The sequence below is a fragment of the Barbus barbus genome, assembly GCF_936440315.1.
Source record: "Barbus barbus genome assembly, chromosome: 2".
NCBI lineage: Eukaryota > Metazoa > Chordata > Actinopteri > Cypriniformes > Cyprinidae > Barbus > Barbus barbus.
Window position 1 is genome coordinate 17,456,468 of NC_136730.1, and position 17,505 is coordinate 17,473,972.

The 17,505-nt window shown below is 35.9% G+C and overlaps 2 protein-coding genes across 2 annotated transcripts; one reads left to right on the forward strand and one right to left on the reverse strand.

The window, feature by feature from the left end:
• Positions 1–279: 279 nt before the first annotated feature.
• On the reverse strand, positions 280–3,312 carry LOC306878458 (transcription initiation factor IIA subunit 2). The gene is made up of 4 exons (XM_079430840.1): positions 3,129–3,312; positions 1,289–1,393; positions 1,013–1,139; positions 280–918 (listed from the first exon to the last, which is right to left on the reverse strand). Exons 1-4 carry the CDS (start codon positions 3,198–3,200, stop codon positions 893–895), a joined length of 330 nt encoding a protein of 109 aa, XP_079286966.1. The 5' UTR covers positions 3,201–3,312; the 3' UTR covers positions 280–892.
• Positions 3,313–16,349: 13,037 nt separating this feature from the next.
• LOC306879364 (forkhead box protein B1-like) lies at positions 16,350–17,240 on the forward strand (the record flags this gene model as incomplete). The annotated part of the gene is made up of 1 exon (XM_079432229.1): positions 16,350–17,240. One exon carries the CDS (start codon positions 16,350–16,352, stop codon positions 17,238–17,240), a length of 891 nt encoding a protein of 296 aa, XP_079288355.1.
• Between the last annotated feature and the right edge of the window lie 265 nt (positions 17,241–17,505).

The window sequence follows — 17,505 nt, forward strand, 5'->3', positions numbered from 1 at the left end:
ATGGCTCTAATGCTAAATAAAAAAAACGCATGGTTAGGTCATGATTTAGGAAGTATTAAGAAATCGAAAAGCAGGGCTTAGCTGTGAATAGGAGAGTGCAGCATAATCACTCATGTACCAATGTTCAGGTGATGGGATCACAAAACTTTATAAAAACAATTCTCATTATTATCAGTTAAAAACTCAAGATTAGTTTGAAACGTAAATGCAGCCAACACCTATTGTTCTGCTACTGCAACTGATATACAATGTAAGGAATAAAGACAGGCATTAATTCTTCAGATTACACATTTGATAGCATTGCTGCCTGATTTAATGTTCAGAATCACTGAATTGTGAGCAAATTTTACACAGTTCATCTTAAGTTGATGGTTTTGATACATTTAAGGTTAAAGGTGAGAGCTAATAAGAATTAAACTCTGCAAAAACATTTGAAGACATGACCAGTCAGCTAGTGCAGATTCAGCAGTGCATACGTTGTATTATACTGTTACTAATTACTATAATTACGTTGTATTATACTGTTCATTTGAAGGAAAAAGCCAAAAATTCTCTAAAACAACAGAAGCCAAAAACCATTTAAAACAAGTTTATTAGAGAATAAGCTACATAGTAACAAACTGAAAAGCATTGGCATTTCTATGAAAATTATATATATTTATTTATAAAAAGAAAAATTTAATGTGACATCCAAGGCTTTGTGTGCTCCATACGTTTGTCAGTCCTCCACTGAGCAGGTTGATGTATGAAGGCTGGAGAACTGGTTCTTGCAATAAATAATATATACACAGTCCCCACCGCTGTGTGCCTCGTCTTCAATTCTTTTCATCCTTCCCATCAGCCAGCAAATTCAGTTCACTTCTCTTTCACACTCTCTCTCTCCACCTTGGTTTCACTCAGCTGCATTAGACCCAGTGTCTATAACAAAGAAAAGGTTTAATGAGGAGGACTGCATCACAACACCATAAGTATGAAAATGTAGAACATTAGCAAAGTCAATCAATTGTCTTACTTTTGCCATCACATGCTACAATTTTTACTTTGTCAACCTTGACCAGATCCGTCACCTCTCGGAACTCAACGTCATTTAAAACAAACGTCCAGACGTTATCGCAGAATCTGTATGTGTTCAGAGATCCCTGTGGATAAAACAAACAGCAGTGATTTTTAGCATGTCACAGCTATGTCCAGGTCAAAGCAGAGCTAGTTATTCAAATAACTTGCATAAGCAGACATTTAAACTTCTATTTTAAGGTTATTGGAGAGCATTAACATTCGCTTGTCTTACCCTAAAATTGACCCTGTTGCGGACCCGGTTGGCCAGTGCTGTGTTGATAGCTTTATCAAACTGTAAAAGGACTTGGAGGGCTAACTGTGGTGTGATCTGTTGAGTCTGTGGAAGGACAGAAAATACAGCTGAAAGCGTTCTGTAAGACCAAAAAACAATACACAAAATCTCTTGGATTACAATTTGCAACTAGACGGATGTACTGTTACGTCCTCTAAAGTCAAAAATCTGGGTGTTATATTAGACAGCAACTTGACCTTTGACAATCCTATTTCCCATGTTACAAAAACAGCATTCTTCCATCTTAGAAACATTGCCAAGCTTCGAAGCATGCTACCTGTTTCTGATGCACAAAAGCTAGTTCATGCATTCATGACCTCTAGACTGGACTATTGTGATGCACTGCTAGCTGGTTGTCCTGCATCTTCAATAAACAAGCTACAGGTAGTCCAAAATGCAGCGGCTAGAGTTCTTACCAGGTCATGAAAATATGATCATATTACCCCAATTTTACAGTCTCTGCACTATTAAGTTCTGTATCATTTACAAAATATTATTACTTGCCTATAAGGCCCTAAATGGTTTAGCTCCTGTGTACCCAACTCGTCTTCTACCACGCTACAATACAACCCGCTCCCTAAGATCGCAAAACTCTGGACTTTTGGTAGTACCTAGGATAGCAAAGTCCACTAAAGGAGGTAGAGCTTTTTCACATTTGGATAGCTAGGATAGCAAAGTCCACTAAAGGAGGTAGAGCTTTTTCACATTTGGCTCCCAAACTCTGGAATAGCCTTCCTGATAACGTTCGTGGTTCAGACACACTCTCTCTGTTTAAATCTAGATTAAAGACACATCTCTTTAGCCAAGCATTTACATAATGCATCTTATAATCTTGTACTGCAGTTATATCTGATCAAATGTACATTATTATTATTCTTTAGCTTGGGTTGAACAAATCATTTTTGCTTAGATGGAACAGCAGCTTTGTTTCTCTGTTTCTGTAACTAAGCATTACAGAAGCTTCAGTCTGGATCCAACCCTTAAATGATCTGAGATGACCGAACACCTGAGAAAAGATAATGCCAACCCCTCAGAGGACCTCAGAGGACGCCAACGCTCAGACAACATACAGAATTACCAAATTTTGCCATAAATTAAATATATTAAGGTTCTGCAATATATAAATATATTGTGGAAACTTAATTTCCTGTAGAGCTGCTTTGCAACGATTTGTATGGTAAAAAGCGCTATACAAATAAACTTGAACATGTAAGAGAATTCATACATATTTAACACATTACGATTCACTGTATTTTTATTTTGAATAAACACTAATAGGCTTTCTGGTTTCTTGAGTGTGCTGATTCAGGAATTCCATCTTAAATCAGAGTTATTATTATTAGGCATAAGCATGTACAAACAAAGTCTGTCTGCATGATTGTTATTATTAAAGACATACAGGCATGGCTGTTATGATCCCAATCTGCGGTGAAATATATATATATATATATACACACACACATGTAAACATCTAAGAAATACTAAAACAGTTAATTTATCCCTCACTGGAGAATTTAATTCATAACTTATTCTGATAAAGAGCAGCTCAATTGCAAACACAGCTGTCCTTAGCTAACACTCGTTAACTTTAATAAACCGACACCTCACTAACCACGATGAGAACAAATCGTAGGATTTAACAATAAGATACGATATAATAAATCAGATGCCTAGATGTAATCGTTTTTATTCCGTTATCTGTTTTTATCTATTAAGTTACATCATTCTGCGCTGGCTAGCAATCGAGCTAGATAACTTCACTTTGATTCAACTCTCTTACCTGAATAAGTTCATCAAGACTCTCCTGTAGACTGTTCCCGAGGGTCGTGTTTCTGTAGAGTTGATATGCCATATTTTCAGTGCGAACGCTGTACGGTGTTGTGTTTAAAATAACCGTAGATCTTCGCAGATGCTTTGTGATTTGCCCGCTGGCCGAGCACTTCCTCAAAATCCAAACTTACACCGATCGCGCTACGGAAACTCGCGAGGGTCAAAATTCCACGAACATGAAGGTAGGAGGATACAAATAAAATCTTCTAGGTGTTCGTACAGTTCCTCTTTAAGATGGAAAACGAACATAAATATTCTAAACATAACACATATATAACAATGCATATATACATATAATAACAAACAAACAAATAATATATATAGGTGTGTGTGTGATTTGTGTGTCAATGCTTTGTTTTTTGTTGTTGTTTTTCCTTTTTGCTTTAATTGTTTTTCATTACACATCCTTCCGTAAACTTTAAGTGTGGTTCCATTTGTGCCAAAAAATTAACCGACTGCTTTATGCTTTGTAGGCTACTACACATTTGTTTTTGTCTACAGTTATTGCCTACTTGTTCAGATAAAAGGACAAAAGTGAAGTACAAAGCACAAAAGAGTCGGTTCATTTTTAGCACAAATGAAACCTCATATTTAAGTACAATGAAGAGATATATGTGACTGCTTGTTAGTCACAATAACATTATCCATCCTTATTTCTTGCCACTCTTTATTTCCCGTCCACATGAAGTGAGGGAGAAAATAGTGAAAATAATGATGAAACTTGACATTTTCTCAAAATACCAGTAGATGGCAGCAAATGACAAGTCCAAGCCATTATTATTACCCTTTTAATCTCATGAAAATCCCTTATTTGTTCCTTTGTAAGATGCTGTAAACTGTACATTTCTGAATTGTCTTTGGACACTTCTGTTTCCCATTTTATTAAAACAGATTTGAGGTTTTCTTATTTTTAAAAAGGTCACAAATAAAGTTCTCTTTGATTTTTTTTTTAAACCACGTCGTAATCTTCATAATCTATTTTAGCAAAACTACTTGTTTACCATGTTAAGTAGATAACAATGCCAATGAAAAGCATGACTGAGGTAAAATATGAGACTATATAGGCAATTTATGAAGTAATTCATCAATTAAAATCAAAATGTAATTTTGTCAATTATGGAAACAAAGATTTTGACAATAATGTATTATAAGTACACGTAAAATGTTAGCTTTATATAAATTTGTCTAAGCAGCACAAAGGAGTCACCCATTTCATTAAAAATAAAACATTTAAAGTGTCAAAACACATCTGAGATGTGGTGGAAATGACACTGTTGTGGAAATATTCATGACTTTCATGATCAGTCAAATATTCCGAGCATCATCTCTGGGCAATCTATCCTTAATGAATTGTAATGACTTCTCAATTAATTAAAAATAAACTACGAAATTAAACTCAGTATGATGTTCTTTAACACTTCAAATATATAACTTCATATCTGCAATATCTGTAATATCTGCACATTTCAACTTTGTCATTCAAGTTTAAAAGTTGTAATAAATCATTTTAAGTTAATTAACTAAATTCATTGAAGACATAGGGTTAGGGGTTTAGGGTTCGATCCAACCAAAAGCAGAAGCTGAGCCTAAATACAGCTCTTCATTAACACTTTACACAGACAAATGAAGATGCCAGCAGATGCTGGAATAAGCATCTACACAGAGAAAACCACTGATAAATCATAGTTTGGAAGAAATTTGGTCAAATCCTCACTGCGCATTAGTTTAATAAACTGATGTTGATAATGAATGGAAGTGTTTATAGAGATATTTGAAATGACACATCCTTGTAATGATTTCATTTTTAAGAGAATGCAAATAAGGCACCTGGTAAATAGATGAAAAAATGGTATGCAATTATTTGGATACAATGAGAGAATGTGGGCTCAAACCAAACCATCAACATTGATCAATGGTTCTGTTCCATCTGTGTTGGAATAATGGCATTCGTTTAGCTTATTCATCTCCTCTTGAGCGTGTGTTTGTGTGCAGTGGAGGATGGTGGGTTTTAAACGATGATGGATACAGAGAGGCTGGCAGAAATGGGAGCTGCTTCCTTCATTTAATTACTGTGTCAAACTGAATTACCTTCGAAATCAGAAAACATGACCACTAAACCACAGATTTATTCATACTTCATTTATGCGGGACTTTTTGCTTTTTCCCTCACTTTGATGCAGTTGTTTAGTTATTTGTTGGCATGTGGAATATTCCAACATTTATTTAGTATCTCACTTTTGCCGGATGATATTGTTTCAACAACTCCTGTTTTGCTGTGTAAAGACTCTCTTTAATGGGACTGCAGCAGCATTGTTTAATAAGCAAGATTAAGACAGATTTATCCCTTTCAAAATGTTGTTTCTATAATGGTCAACATTTATTAAATAATTCCTTTTAAAATGTTTTTAGATAGATAGATAGATAGATAGATAGATAGATAGATAGATAGATAGATAGATAGATAGATAAAATAATTGAGTGTAGTCTTTGGAGGTCAAAATTGTTCCTACATGACCTCAGTTATAACCCATGTTATTTACTGGGAACTTTCACCCTCTTTTGACCTCTGACCTCTTTTGGAGCAGAGATGGGGTCAGTGCAACTCATTTATATGGGACACAAGGCAGTGTACTGTGATACTACATCTCTAGTCATGAGTCAAGCTCATTTACAGCACACAGCTTATCACCAATCATTACACCATTCATCAGCAGGATTTTCAAGAATGCAAATGTGATCAGCAAACAAACAATTACACAAGTCAATGAGAACAATTAACACAACAATGCCCCAGAGACTGGGATAAGCTTAATTAATTTTCCCATTGCCGTATAACAACATGATTAGCCACAAACTGGATATTTTCTCATGCAGCTCCAGCATTATGAATGCAAAACGATTCTGAGGTCATCAGTTCTGATTAACAAAAAGACATGAGGTGATGTAGAGAAAAAAATAACTTATACATTCACATTTAATTGAAATCAAAGAAATCAAATCAAAATATCAAATACGCACTGTAAATAAAAAAGATCAGTTAAAAACTACTATAGCATCCTTTCAATGGCTGATATTATTTGAAAATGGCATCTTGGGGAAGACCAGGAAAACCTTCATGAAAGGCCTTTATTTTATTTACACATATCCTGTTCAGTTCAAATAGAAAAAAAAAATCAATATAACTCCAGTGACAGCTCATTGTCTTTGATGGACAGCGTTTTCAGTTATATTTCCCCGTTTCAGATGACTGCCTTTCAGTTCACCAGACCAAAGCTCATCCTCGACAGCCGCAGCGCTGTGATTCTGGGTTTCCCCGGTTAAGCAGTGAAGATGAGTGCAGCATCCTCCCCCACCGCTGGACCAGCACAGATTAGCCTCCCCTTATTCTGCTCCTCTGCCTTTATTCAGTGCGGTGGGTTCATTGGAACTCATTCTGCTATTGTGATGCCATGACGTTAAAAAGAAGAGTCTGTTTTGTGACAATGGTATATTTTATTTAGTAGAATTAATTTATTAATGAAAAATGAATTGGACTAAAACCTCCCAATTGACTGATTAGTATAAATAATGACTGAATAAGTAAATAAACAATCAAACAAACTATCACACAAATAATAAACAAATACATTGTTAAAGAAATAGTGTATGGTATATATCCACACAAGCTGTTTATTGATTTGAAATGTTCACACTAACTTTCAGTATATTCTTTCATATTAGAAAAAAAAAGAAGAAAATATTTCTCTCACCGAGGCTGTATTTATTTGGTAGACATTACAGAAAAAACAGTAATATTGTGTAAAGTTATAAACAGTAGGATTGTTTTCTGTTACAATACATTTTAAAATGTAATTTATTTCTGTGATTCTATATCAGTTTTTCAGCAGCCATTACTCCAGTCTTCAGTGTCACATGATCCTTTAGAAATCATTCTAATACGCTGATGATTTGGTGCTCAAGAATTAATTCATATTATCATTAACGCTAAAAATAGTTGTACTGCATAATATTTTTGTGGAAACTTTGATAATCTTTTTCAGCATTCTTTGATGGATAGAAAATTGAAAAGAACAGCATGCATTTAAAATAAAAAAATATTGTAACATTAAAAATGTCTTTTAATTTTGTTTAAATTAATGCCTGGTCGAAAAAATTTTTTTCTTTTAAAGTATTGAAGTAATGATTAAAAAATATATGAATTTATTGTCTATTTGTTTAACACCCTACATAATGACACATATCTTGATATACAGAAATTATTTTCTTTTGCAGCAGTAGACAAAACCTAATTTCTGCATGCTCTTGATTGTCAATAAGTGCTGTTCTTTCTATGCAAAGAGCAGATTTTTTATTTTTATTTTTAACCAGACCAAAAAACTAAATGCACTGTATCATTAAGAAATCCTGGTTGCATTGAACATTGAGAATTGATCAACCTGTTAGTGTTTGCATACATGATACTATAGATGTGAGGACCCTGCCATCAAAGAAGAAGACCACCACCCACCAATAAAGCAGCTGTCAACTCATACAAGAAATGAAATACTGTCTATGCACGTTCATTTACGCTTACACACACCCTTAATCTGGAGGGAGGAGCAAAAATAATCATTTCCTATGGGAATATTGCCCCCCAAATTAATTACTGCGATTCAGCATTTTTAAATGGACCACTTAATAAAGTGGCAGCATAATTAAATTTCCAGCCCTGTGACCTTGAGAGCACTTCCTAGATAATTAATGATACACGCAGATAATCAATGCAGATAATCCATCTATGCACCATCTACACATATTGTATATATACCACCACACAATGAAATACTGACCTGTGTATAAAAATACATATGACATGCAAACAAACTAACACAAACAAAAGTGGCATCAAGTACAAGTACACACATTCGAGGTCATGGGAATGCACTGGCTGCTGATAAACAATCATTAAAAATTTGAGTTCATTAAGTCATGAAAGTAAAAAAAAAAAACTTGTGTACTATGTTTTATCCCTTTAACCATTGCATTCATTTTTTTTCATTCCGATATTTGCTGTCCAAAAATGCAAGTGAGAAAAGTTACTGATATCCTTTTAATTTACAGTGTGCAGTGAGCAGATCTTATTTTCATAAAGCATTCTGATTATCTCTTGATTCACGACTTGTTCAGCCTCTGCTGAACAGAGAACACATTCCATTAGTGTCATATAGATTATCATTCATAAACCTTGCAGAAACTACATTAATGTGCTAATTCACACTGATGATGAGATTAAGCAGAGCATAGACAAATGAAGTCCAATATTTTTACAGAACTACACATCGTATGAAGTTGGAGGTTCAGTTAAATCATGAGAAGTGGTGTCATTTTACTTATGAGAGTAAGTCTCTTAATGGCTTTTGGTCCTACTGTACTGCCTTTTCTGCCATTGTGAAGTAATAACTTGAAAGAGAGCCCCCTAAACCTTGTATGTGTGTGTGTTTAAGTGGTACTACTTGATTTATGGTGGGCACAACAACAAACAATCCATTTACTACACATTTATCTGCCTAATCCTCAGCTTAACCGGAATGCCAATAGTGTATTGACAAAATGTCAACACATTCACACCAACTACCCCGAATCCAACACAGTCTCATTCATCTCTCCTCAAATGTGCAGGGAAGAACACACGGACACACGCACACGCACGCGCACACACACACACACACACACACACACACACACACGTTGGGTTTCCATGTTTTATGGGGACATCCCATAGGCGTAATGGTTTTTATACTGTACAATCTGTATGTGCTATTGCCCTACACCAACCCTACACCTAAACTTAGCCCTCACAGGAAACATGCTGCATTTTTAGATTTTCAAAAAACTTTATGCTGTATGATTTATAAGCTTGTTTCCTCATGGGGACCAAAAAATGTCCCCACAAGATTAAGATTTACTGGTATTACTATCCTTGTGGGGACATTTGGTCCCCAGGACGTGATGAATACCAGGTGCACACACACACACACACAGACACACACATGCATGCAGTGTATGAGAATACAGCAGTTCAGAGCACAGACACCTGGAGGAAAACATGGCTGAGGAAAAATGAGTGCTGTCAGAATGGCTCATGATTAACCTTATCTGTACTCCATGGAAGAGCTACTGATCTCATACTTTGAAGATACAAGACATAACCAACCTACTACCCCACGCACACACACACACACACAAAATAAAAATGGTTTTTTTATGTATACAAATTTATGCTGTGGGAAACAGTACATGTGATATTAGACAACATGTTGTTTGTAAAATTAAGTGAAATTACAATATCAGCTATTTAGCTTTTTGCCACTGTAATAAATCCTTATGTCTTTAGGTGGATCAGGAAAGTGTCCGATAAGCCATTCTGATTCAGCTGATGATATTTGGACTCTTCAGCTTCAGCAGATATTCTTCTGAAGGCCTGATGATTCCTGACTCTATCTGGACTGAGCCCTCTGAGACCTTTAGGCCTGAAAATCACACACACTCCACAAAACTACTGTCTGACTACCTCCACTCCACTCTGACAGCAGCGGAGGTGATAAATGGCCACGATTATTAAAAGAAGGTTACTTTTAAACACTGTTCCCTGGCAATGAGAGAGAATAGCAGCTGCTAAATCACTGTCAGGGGAACTAATGATAAGATATCATAAGACACGCAAGACACAAGACAAGATGGAGTGGAGCTTCTCCCTCCTTTAATCAGCTTCAGCTTCCACCTCTCGCCACTCTCACGTCTTTATCAAGCACACAAACGCACTTATTCCTGTTCACGGCGGTGTATCCATCACCTCGGCTCTGTGCCTCTCTCTCTGTGGCTCCACTGTGGGCTGGTTCTGTCGCTCAAGCAATTTCATGCAGACAGCATGATTATGATAAAGAATGGACGACGTCTGTTACGTGCTTATACTGCTTTTGTAGTGTGTGCGATGCGGTTACAGTTATTTCTGATGAATGTGAAGTTTAAGGTTTTTTTTGGCTCTGCAAACATCAGGTTTGTAATAATATTTTCTTTCAGACCCTGAAGATTAACCCTTAAAAAGGTCCAGGTTTGGATAATTAATAGGAAGGGTATAGAGGTCACGCTGTGCCACTCATGTCAGAACCTTAGCAAGGGGACAGATATGTTTCTCTGGGGCATGCAGAGTTAATCACACTCTGAGTAAGGGCCTCTAGATTAATCTAATTAATAAAAGTCATGGTCTGTCCCAGCATAGCTAATACTTTAAGCTAACGATGTCATAAATTCACCCTGCTAATATGGCAGGTGGAGAGATGGTGGTAGGAGGAGGTGTGTGTGTGTGTGTGTGTGTGTGGCGATGATGGAGAGATAGCACTGTGTATTTATGTATGTATTTAAGAAAGCTTGGGTCATCAGTGGAGGCGGGATAAGAATACACAACATATTGTATTAACCACTCATGGATGCTCGATAAAATTAGATGGGTATCATTTCATTTAGATCCAAAAAATTAAAAAACAAAAAAACTTTTATATTTTTAATATGCCTTTTGAGGCAGTTCACTTCCACAATATAATATTTTTTCCCCTGAAACTTAAATCGTTAACCCCATAAAGCAGATGAAATAATATGAAATAATGACAAATTAAATAATATTTAGAAAAAAAAAATGTTTGGAAATGGAAGTTTATTGAACTTAAAATTTTTAAAACTGTGTTTTTTATTAAGTATCATGATACATCAGGCTTTTAATGGCTCATATAGTATGATACAGGAGAATATGGAGCTCATATTCAAAGAGGAAAAAATACCTCAATGTTATTCAGAGGCCCAAACTGAACAAAAAATATAAATCTGCTGATATTTATATGGCCAAAAATGAAGATGAAATTCTGATAGCTTGTAAAATAAATCAATGAGATCTACATAACAGTATAACAGACAACTTTCATAAAATGCATAAAGCTGTCACTTCCAATAAAATGTCTTAGCAAGACGATATTTAAATGCTTATAAGCTCTGTAGTTTTTATTGTGGGAGGCAAAACATATAATGCAACGCAATAATGATGATTGACATATAAAATAATGTATCATATTTTTTTCTACAAGAAAATTTTGTATGGATAATCCAGTTGCTTCAGTCCATCAAGTGTTCATCTTGAAATATTACTAACAAAATAAATAAATAAATAAACAAATAAAAAATACATTATAAAAATCAGTAAAGCTTTCACATCAAAAAGAATAGGTATGTTTTTAGAATTGTACTTTAGTACCTTTAAGGCATTTTACTTGCTTAAAAAGTATAAACTATCAATCAGACAACAGCAGGTTGTGTAAAATAGTTTTGTCAGCAAACTTTTGATCATACTGATAATTTTGAGGCATTTTGCATATGAGTATGATAGGCTTTCTATAGTTAAAGACAATACAAGCATAATTGTGAGATTTGAACAATTTGACAAACCTTTTTTTCCAAAAGAAATGAGTGCAAAATTATTCATCAGCAATGTCCATGATTACAAAAAATGAACAATACTTGGACTGAGATTTATATTATCATACAGAACATGAACTTTACTATTGATCTAATACCAAAAACAGCATAATCTTTCATCTCGGACAATGACACAAATGCACATCCAGATAAGTGGTCTAGCTGAGACATTGCCATAATTAGAGTGGTCCATTTTACAAGTGTTCTAATAAATCTGAAATCTGATCTGATAAATTTGAATAAATTAACAGGGCATTACCACACTACCACATTCGATTTGCATAGTGCATTTACTGTAATGAATATGCAAGTGAAAAGGCTGCTCCTCTGAATCTCCTTAATTAGAATAGCTCCTCCCAGCATGTTTTCTGAAAGAGATATCTCATTAGCATATCACTATAGCCTCACACAGACTAGCCTAATGATTAAAGCTCTTTGATCAGAGTGATACTGCTTTAACTCTCCTGACATCACAGAATACAGGAACCACCCATAACGTTGCTCAACATTTAATTCAAAAAGCAGTTAGAGTTGTGATGACTCCCGAGGAAAAATGATGTTGCTAATTATTTATTAAATATTCATGATGCCCTCTGAGTAGAAGTGAGGGTGCCAATTAAAGAACTGTTGTAGTACTGCTTCTAGTCAGCACAATGTATCTCTATTTCCCAATACAAATATATTATATCAATTTAATTTCATCATTTCGTTTTCAAATAAATGTCCAATTGTTAATTGTTGTTTCAGTATCTGAAATACAAGAAAGTTTGTGACCTCAAAAGAGACCAATATCAAGATTTTAAAATATTTTTCAGATTTGTCAGATTTTTTCATTATTACTTAGTATTAATATTTTGAATTAGCTTTTATTTTTATATTTTCAGCTGTCATTTGAATTAATTTTAATTTAATTTATTTATTTATTAGTTATTTGCTTTTGTCATTTTATTATATTTTGGGTTTTTTTCTATTTCAATTTATTATCATTTTGGAAATGTTAGCACTTAAAATTTACTTCAGTTAGTTTTCAAAACAACACTTTTAGTTTAAGTTTTTATATTTTATTTTATTTCAGCTTCATTTCAGTTAATGAAATAAATTTTTTAATAGTTTTAGTTTAACAAAAACAACAATAGCATCTGCCAAAAATGACAGAATGAAATGTCACAATGGCAAACCTCAGGATGAGGCTCTTTGTAATGAAAAACCTTTGCATGGTCACGCATTACCACTGCATTTGAGAGGGTGCACACAGTGGCACAATACATCCTCTGGTCTCATTACCATCTGAGAGAAGAAATGCACAGCTGTCTTAAGAGGAGGAAGAGCTGCATCCTTGCATGAAACATGCTCATCATCAGCCAGCACACTTCAGAGCCACTCGCACAGACTCCTATCAGAGAGCGTAACGTATGCGCATAGACGCATTCATACATACACACACCTCTAAGCAGACACACTTGAGCATTAATAAACAAGAGGGCAGAAACAAACACCATGGAGAGTATGTTCTGTGACTCTTGAGAACAAAATAAGAGGTCAATAATCCCCTTTAAAATCTAATTACAATAACTCTGAGGGAAACTGACAACTCAGTGTTTTCATTTTAAATGACAAAGCATCTGATCTCACTGATGTCAGGCACACAAATCTTAAATCTAACTATTTAATCAAAAATCACAGATTTTGGTCTACACAGGGCCTTTTTAAAAAAAAGAAAGCTACTCTGATGATCTTAGATAGGTCTGTCAAAAAACAAACAAACGAACAAACACGTTAATGGCCTCTTCACAAAATAATTTGGGGTCTGTAAATTTTCAATAAATACTTTTTCTTTGTTCATTTCTGTTTCATTTTCAGCTTTGCCATCACAGGAATAAATTACATTTTAAAAAGGAAAACGATTATTTTTAATTGTAATAATATTCCACACTATTGTTTTTACTGTATTTTTTTTTACTAATAAATGCAGCCTTGGTGAGCCTTTCTTTCAAAAACATTAAAAAAAAAAATCAGACCAACTTTAAATCTTTGAACAGTAGTTTACTTTTACATTTCTTCAGCCACTTCTTACAGGAATCTTTCACCTCACAACACTAACCTGTCAACCCTTTATCAGGACTGTTGTCATTCTTACACTACAAATTGTTGCCCTGTGCTGTAGGTGAGGCCTGGTTGCTGTAATGCTGACAGCCACAGACAGACGATCCTTGGTATCTTCATGAACTCTTGGTGACCTGTCATATAGCTGCCCCATCAAGTTATATAAAAGCATTATTAAGTTGTGAATAGGAATTGGTATTTTAAGTCAGTTCACTCTTTAATTCTTGTCATATTTTAACAAGTTTTACCAGAACTTTCTGATCATGAAATTAAAAAATATATATATAGCCAAAGACCAGTAAATGCAGTAAAGAACAGAATACAAGCACAAAAAGCTATAAAGAATAGGCGAGGCTCTGAGCTGGCTGAGGATGAGGCAACATGGTGTTATCGGTGGGTTATATTTACAGGCCAGTCTCATCTATCAGACACAGATGCGTCACATGTTCTCCATTAGACTAAATATAATTCATCACGGCATACGGCATCAACCTGCTCCCAGTCTTACCCGGTGCTGTAGTGGTCAAGGGTTAACTGCAGCATCTATACACACACACACACACACACACATACATGGGCACTCCATCAGGAGCATTTGGAGAATGCTAGTACATTCTGTATAATTCAATGCTTCCTTCCTCCAGCTGTATATGCCTTTCCAAATGTATTGATGACAACAATAAAAGACAGGAGTACAGATTAAATATTTACTTGGCTCGCTAAATTGACTTAATTTGAGCTAATGACCTTTCCTTTTTAATGTTAATTAATAAGTTAAAAAGTAATTTGAGGTTAGAAAATATTTTACGATTATTTTTATTATTAGTGTTGTTATTACAACTGTGCATTGTAAATGCATGTTCATATTTTATGGGGTCTTTAGAAATCTCTCTCAAATTAAGTGTGCCATTATAAAAAGATAAAAGAACTCCATAGTTTGGTTTATGATTTATAAATTCATCCTCCATTCAAAGGCCCTTGACGTCACCCCTCCTCAAACCAATTATGACAGTCCTTGTCTGCTTATAGGCCTAGGACTGATCTGCTTACACACACACACTCATTCCGTTGTAATGCCAGCACTTCTCCGACTGTGCACATTCTCTATATCCTGGACACTACTAGCCTTTATCGGTTAAGATTTACAATAAAACATACAATGTTAAAAAAAAATAAAAAAAAATAAAGTTAGTCCCTTTAAACTCTCTAATGTTGTTAATTCGTAATAGCCGGCAATAAAATGCATTTTCATCCGTTAGAAGACATTAAGTTGACTAACTGAATTTATTAATAAAAAAATTTATAATAATAAAAAATTATTAAGAAATAGTTATGAAATATGTAGCAGTGATCCTCCTCACGCCGACGCTCTAATTATGATATGAAGATATCGAGGCTATAGAAACTATTCCAGGCTATATATATGCACATGAGTTCCGTTCTTCAGTGTGAATGGGAAGCTGTCTGCGTGTGGTCTGAGTGATTGTCTAGCTTTAAAGAATGACTTGAACACAGTCACAGACCTCCTAAAGAAACGCAGTAGGCCTAATTATGGTTATATCTAAATTAGCTAATTAAAAGTGATCTCTAAGCTTAAGTTTAATTGGCGTCTTAAAGTTTAAGTAAAATCAGAAGTCACACTTTTTTTAACACTAAATTTAATTTCTGATGAAGAAAAACGAGTTGAAAATTGAGTAGAAATGACGAGAAATTATGAAAATAAAGGTGTTGCAATAAAAACAGGCTATGGAAACATTTTGTAGGCTATATAAAATAAATGTAGCCTACATTTTAAATAAATTCATAAATAAAACTTAATTAAGAGTCTAATATTCAAAGTAGAAATAAAAACAAATAATGAAAAAGTTATGCTTCAGCAAAAAAATCGGGAGAATAATGTCGATATACGATTTGAATTATGGTTGCTGTGCGGACAAATAAGTCACCGCAAAGTCTCTAGCCAAAAGTGCTTAAATGACTGGCAGTCCATTTTCTGTGTATGTTTATAAAGCTCACGTGCACAAGAGCCAGATGCCATAATCTCACATCCAGTCGCGTCTTGCAGATCACTATTCTCAGGCAGATGTGAATATTATTATTGGTTCAGCGGGTCGTGTGAAAGAGGTGTAAATGAAAACTGTTCAGAAGACAGTGCGCGCGCCCCTCCTTTTGAGGAAGATTGTCATGTGACAACACAGAGGGCTCTTGAGAAGACACAGAAAAAGGGGGACAGACGCTCACAGACTTTAGCACACACAGAGAAGTCCGGGTGAGACCATGAGAGAAGACTTTGAGATTTTGATTCTGTGCTGAAGTTAGGTTAGCCTATAATGGACAGCAATTCGCAAACTCCTAAAACAAACGAATGAAACGCACTGCAGAGGCCTAACTTGCTCAAAACTTTTTACAAGAATGGATATTAAGTGAGTGTCAGCGGAGGCACCTGTATTTAGCCTATTAAGATGTCTGACTTTTTACTTCGGATGAGTGTGCGATTTTCAACAAACTCGGAGTGTTTTGAAGATATTCATCACTGAACTCAAGGTAGCCTAATTCACTCGGGAAAATGCCTCGTCCTGGAAGAAACACGTACAGCGATCAGAAGCCGCCGTATTCGTATATTTCTCTCACCGCTATGGCCATTCAGAGTTGCCCGGAGAAGATGCTCCCGCTCAGCGAAATTTACAAGTTCATCATGGACAGGTTTCCTTATTATCGGGAAAACACACAGCGCTGGCAGAACTCTCTTCGCCACAACCTTTCCTTCAACGACTGCTTCATCAAGATCCCTCGGAGACCGGACCAGCCGGGTAAAGGCAGCTTCTGGGCTCTCCATCCCAGCTGCGGTGACATGTTTGAAAACGGGAGCTTCTTGAGGCGCCGCAAGCGATTCAAAGTGATGATCACCTCCGAGCACCTGCAAAAACCCTCAGACGCGGCGCATTACCTCCAGCAACAAGCGAAACTCAGAATGACCGCTTTAGGGACACATCTACCTCAGATGACCAGCTACAACTTAAGTGTGTCTCAACCCTCCACTTTCAAACACCCCTTTGCTATTGAAAACATCATTGCCAGAGATTACAAAATGCCAGGAAGCCTTGCTTTCTCCACCATGCAGCCCATGTCTACGGGTTATCAGATACACAATCAGTTGACCACGGCATGGCCCCACATGTATAGCAGTAACGTGATAGATGCTGAGTATACTGCCTATGGAGTGCCACTCAAATCCCTGAGTCATGGCGCGCAAAGTTTACCGGCGATCCCTGTGCCAATCAAACCCGCTCCAGCTTCTTTTGCGCCCATCCCGGCGCTGCATGCGCACCTTCCAGCGTTCCTCTCCGGCTCTCCGCAGTCCATCAGCCCGACGTCTCCCAGCCAGACCAGCCGCGCCACACCGAGCCCGACCTCGCTGCTCCATTCGGTCGCCGTGCACTGTCAAGAGGTCACTTAAAACTTTAAGAGGGACTTCAGACTTTCCTTACACATCCACCCTGATTCACTGGCACCGACCACAAGGCAAGACAAAAAACTGACAGTATACAAACCATATTATCCGAAACCTGTGAAATGATAGAAAGTGACTATTTCAAAACACAGTGGAATTAAATATTCTGTTTACTTATAGCTCAATTTGTGTATGACATATGTCATGAATTTAGGCTACCTCATATTATCAAAGGTCAAGAATCTTACTGAAAAAATGCACAACGGACTAT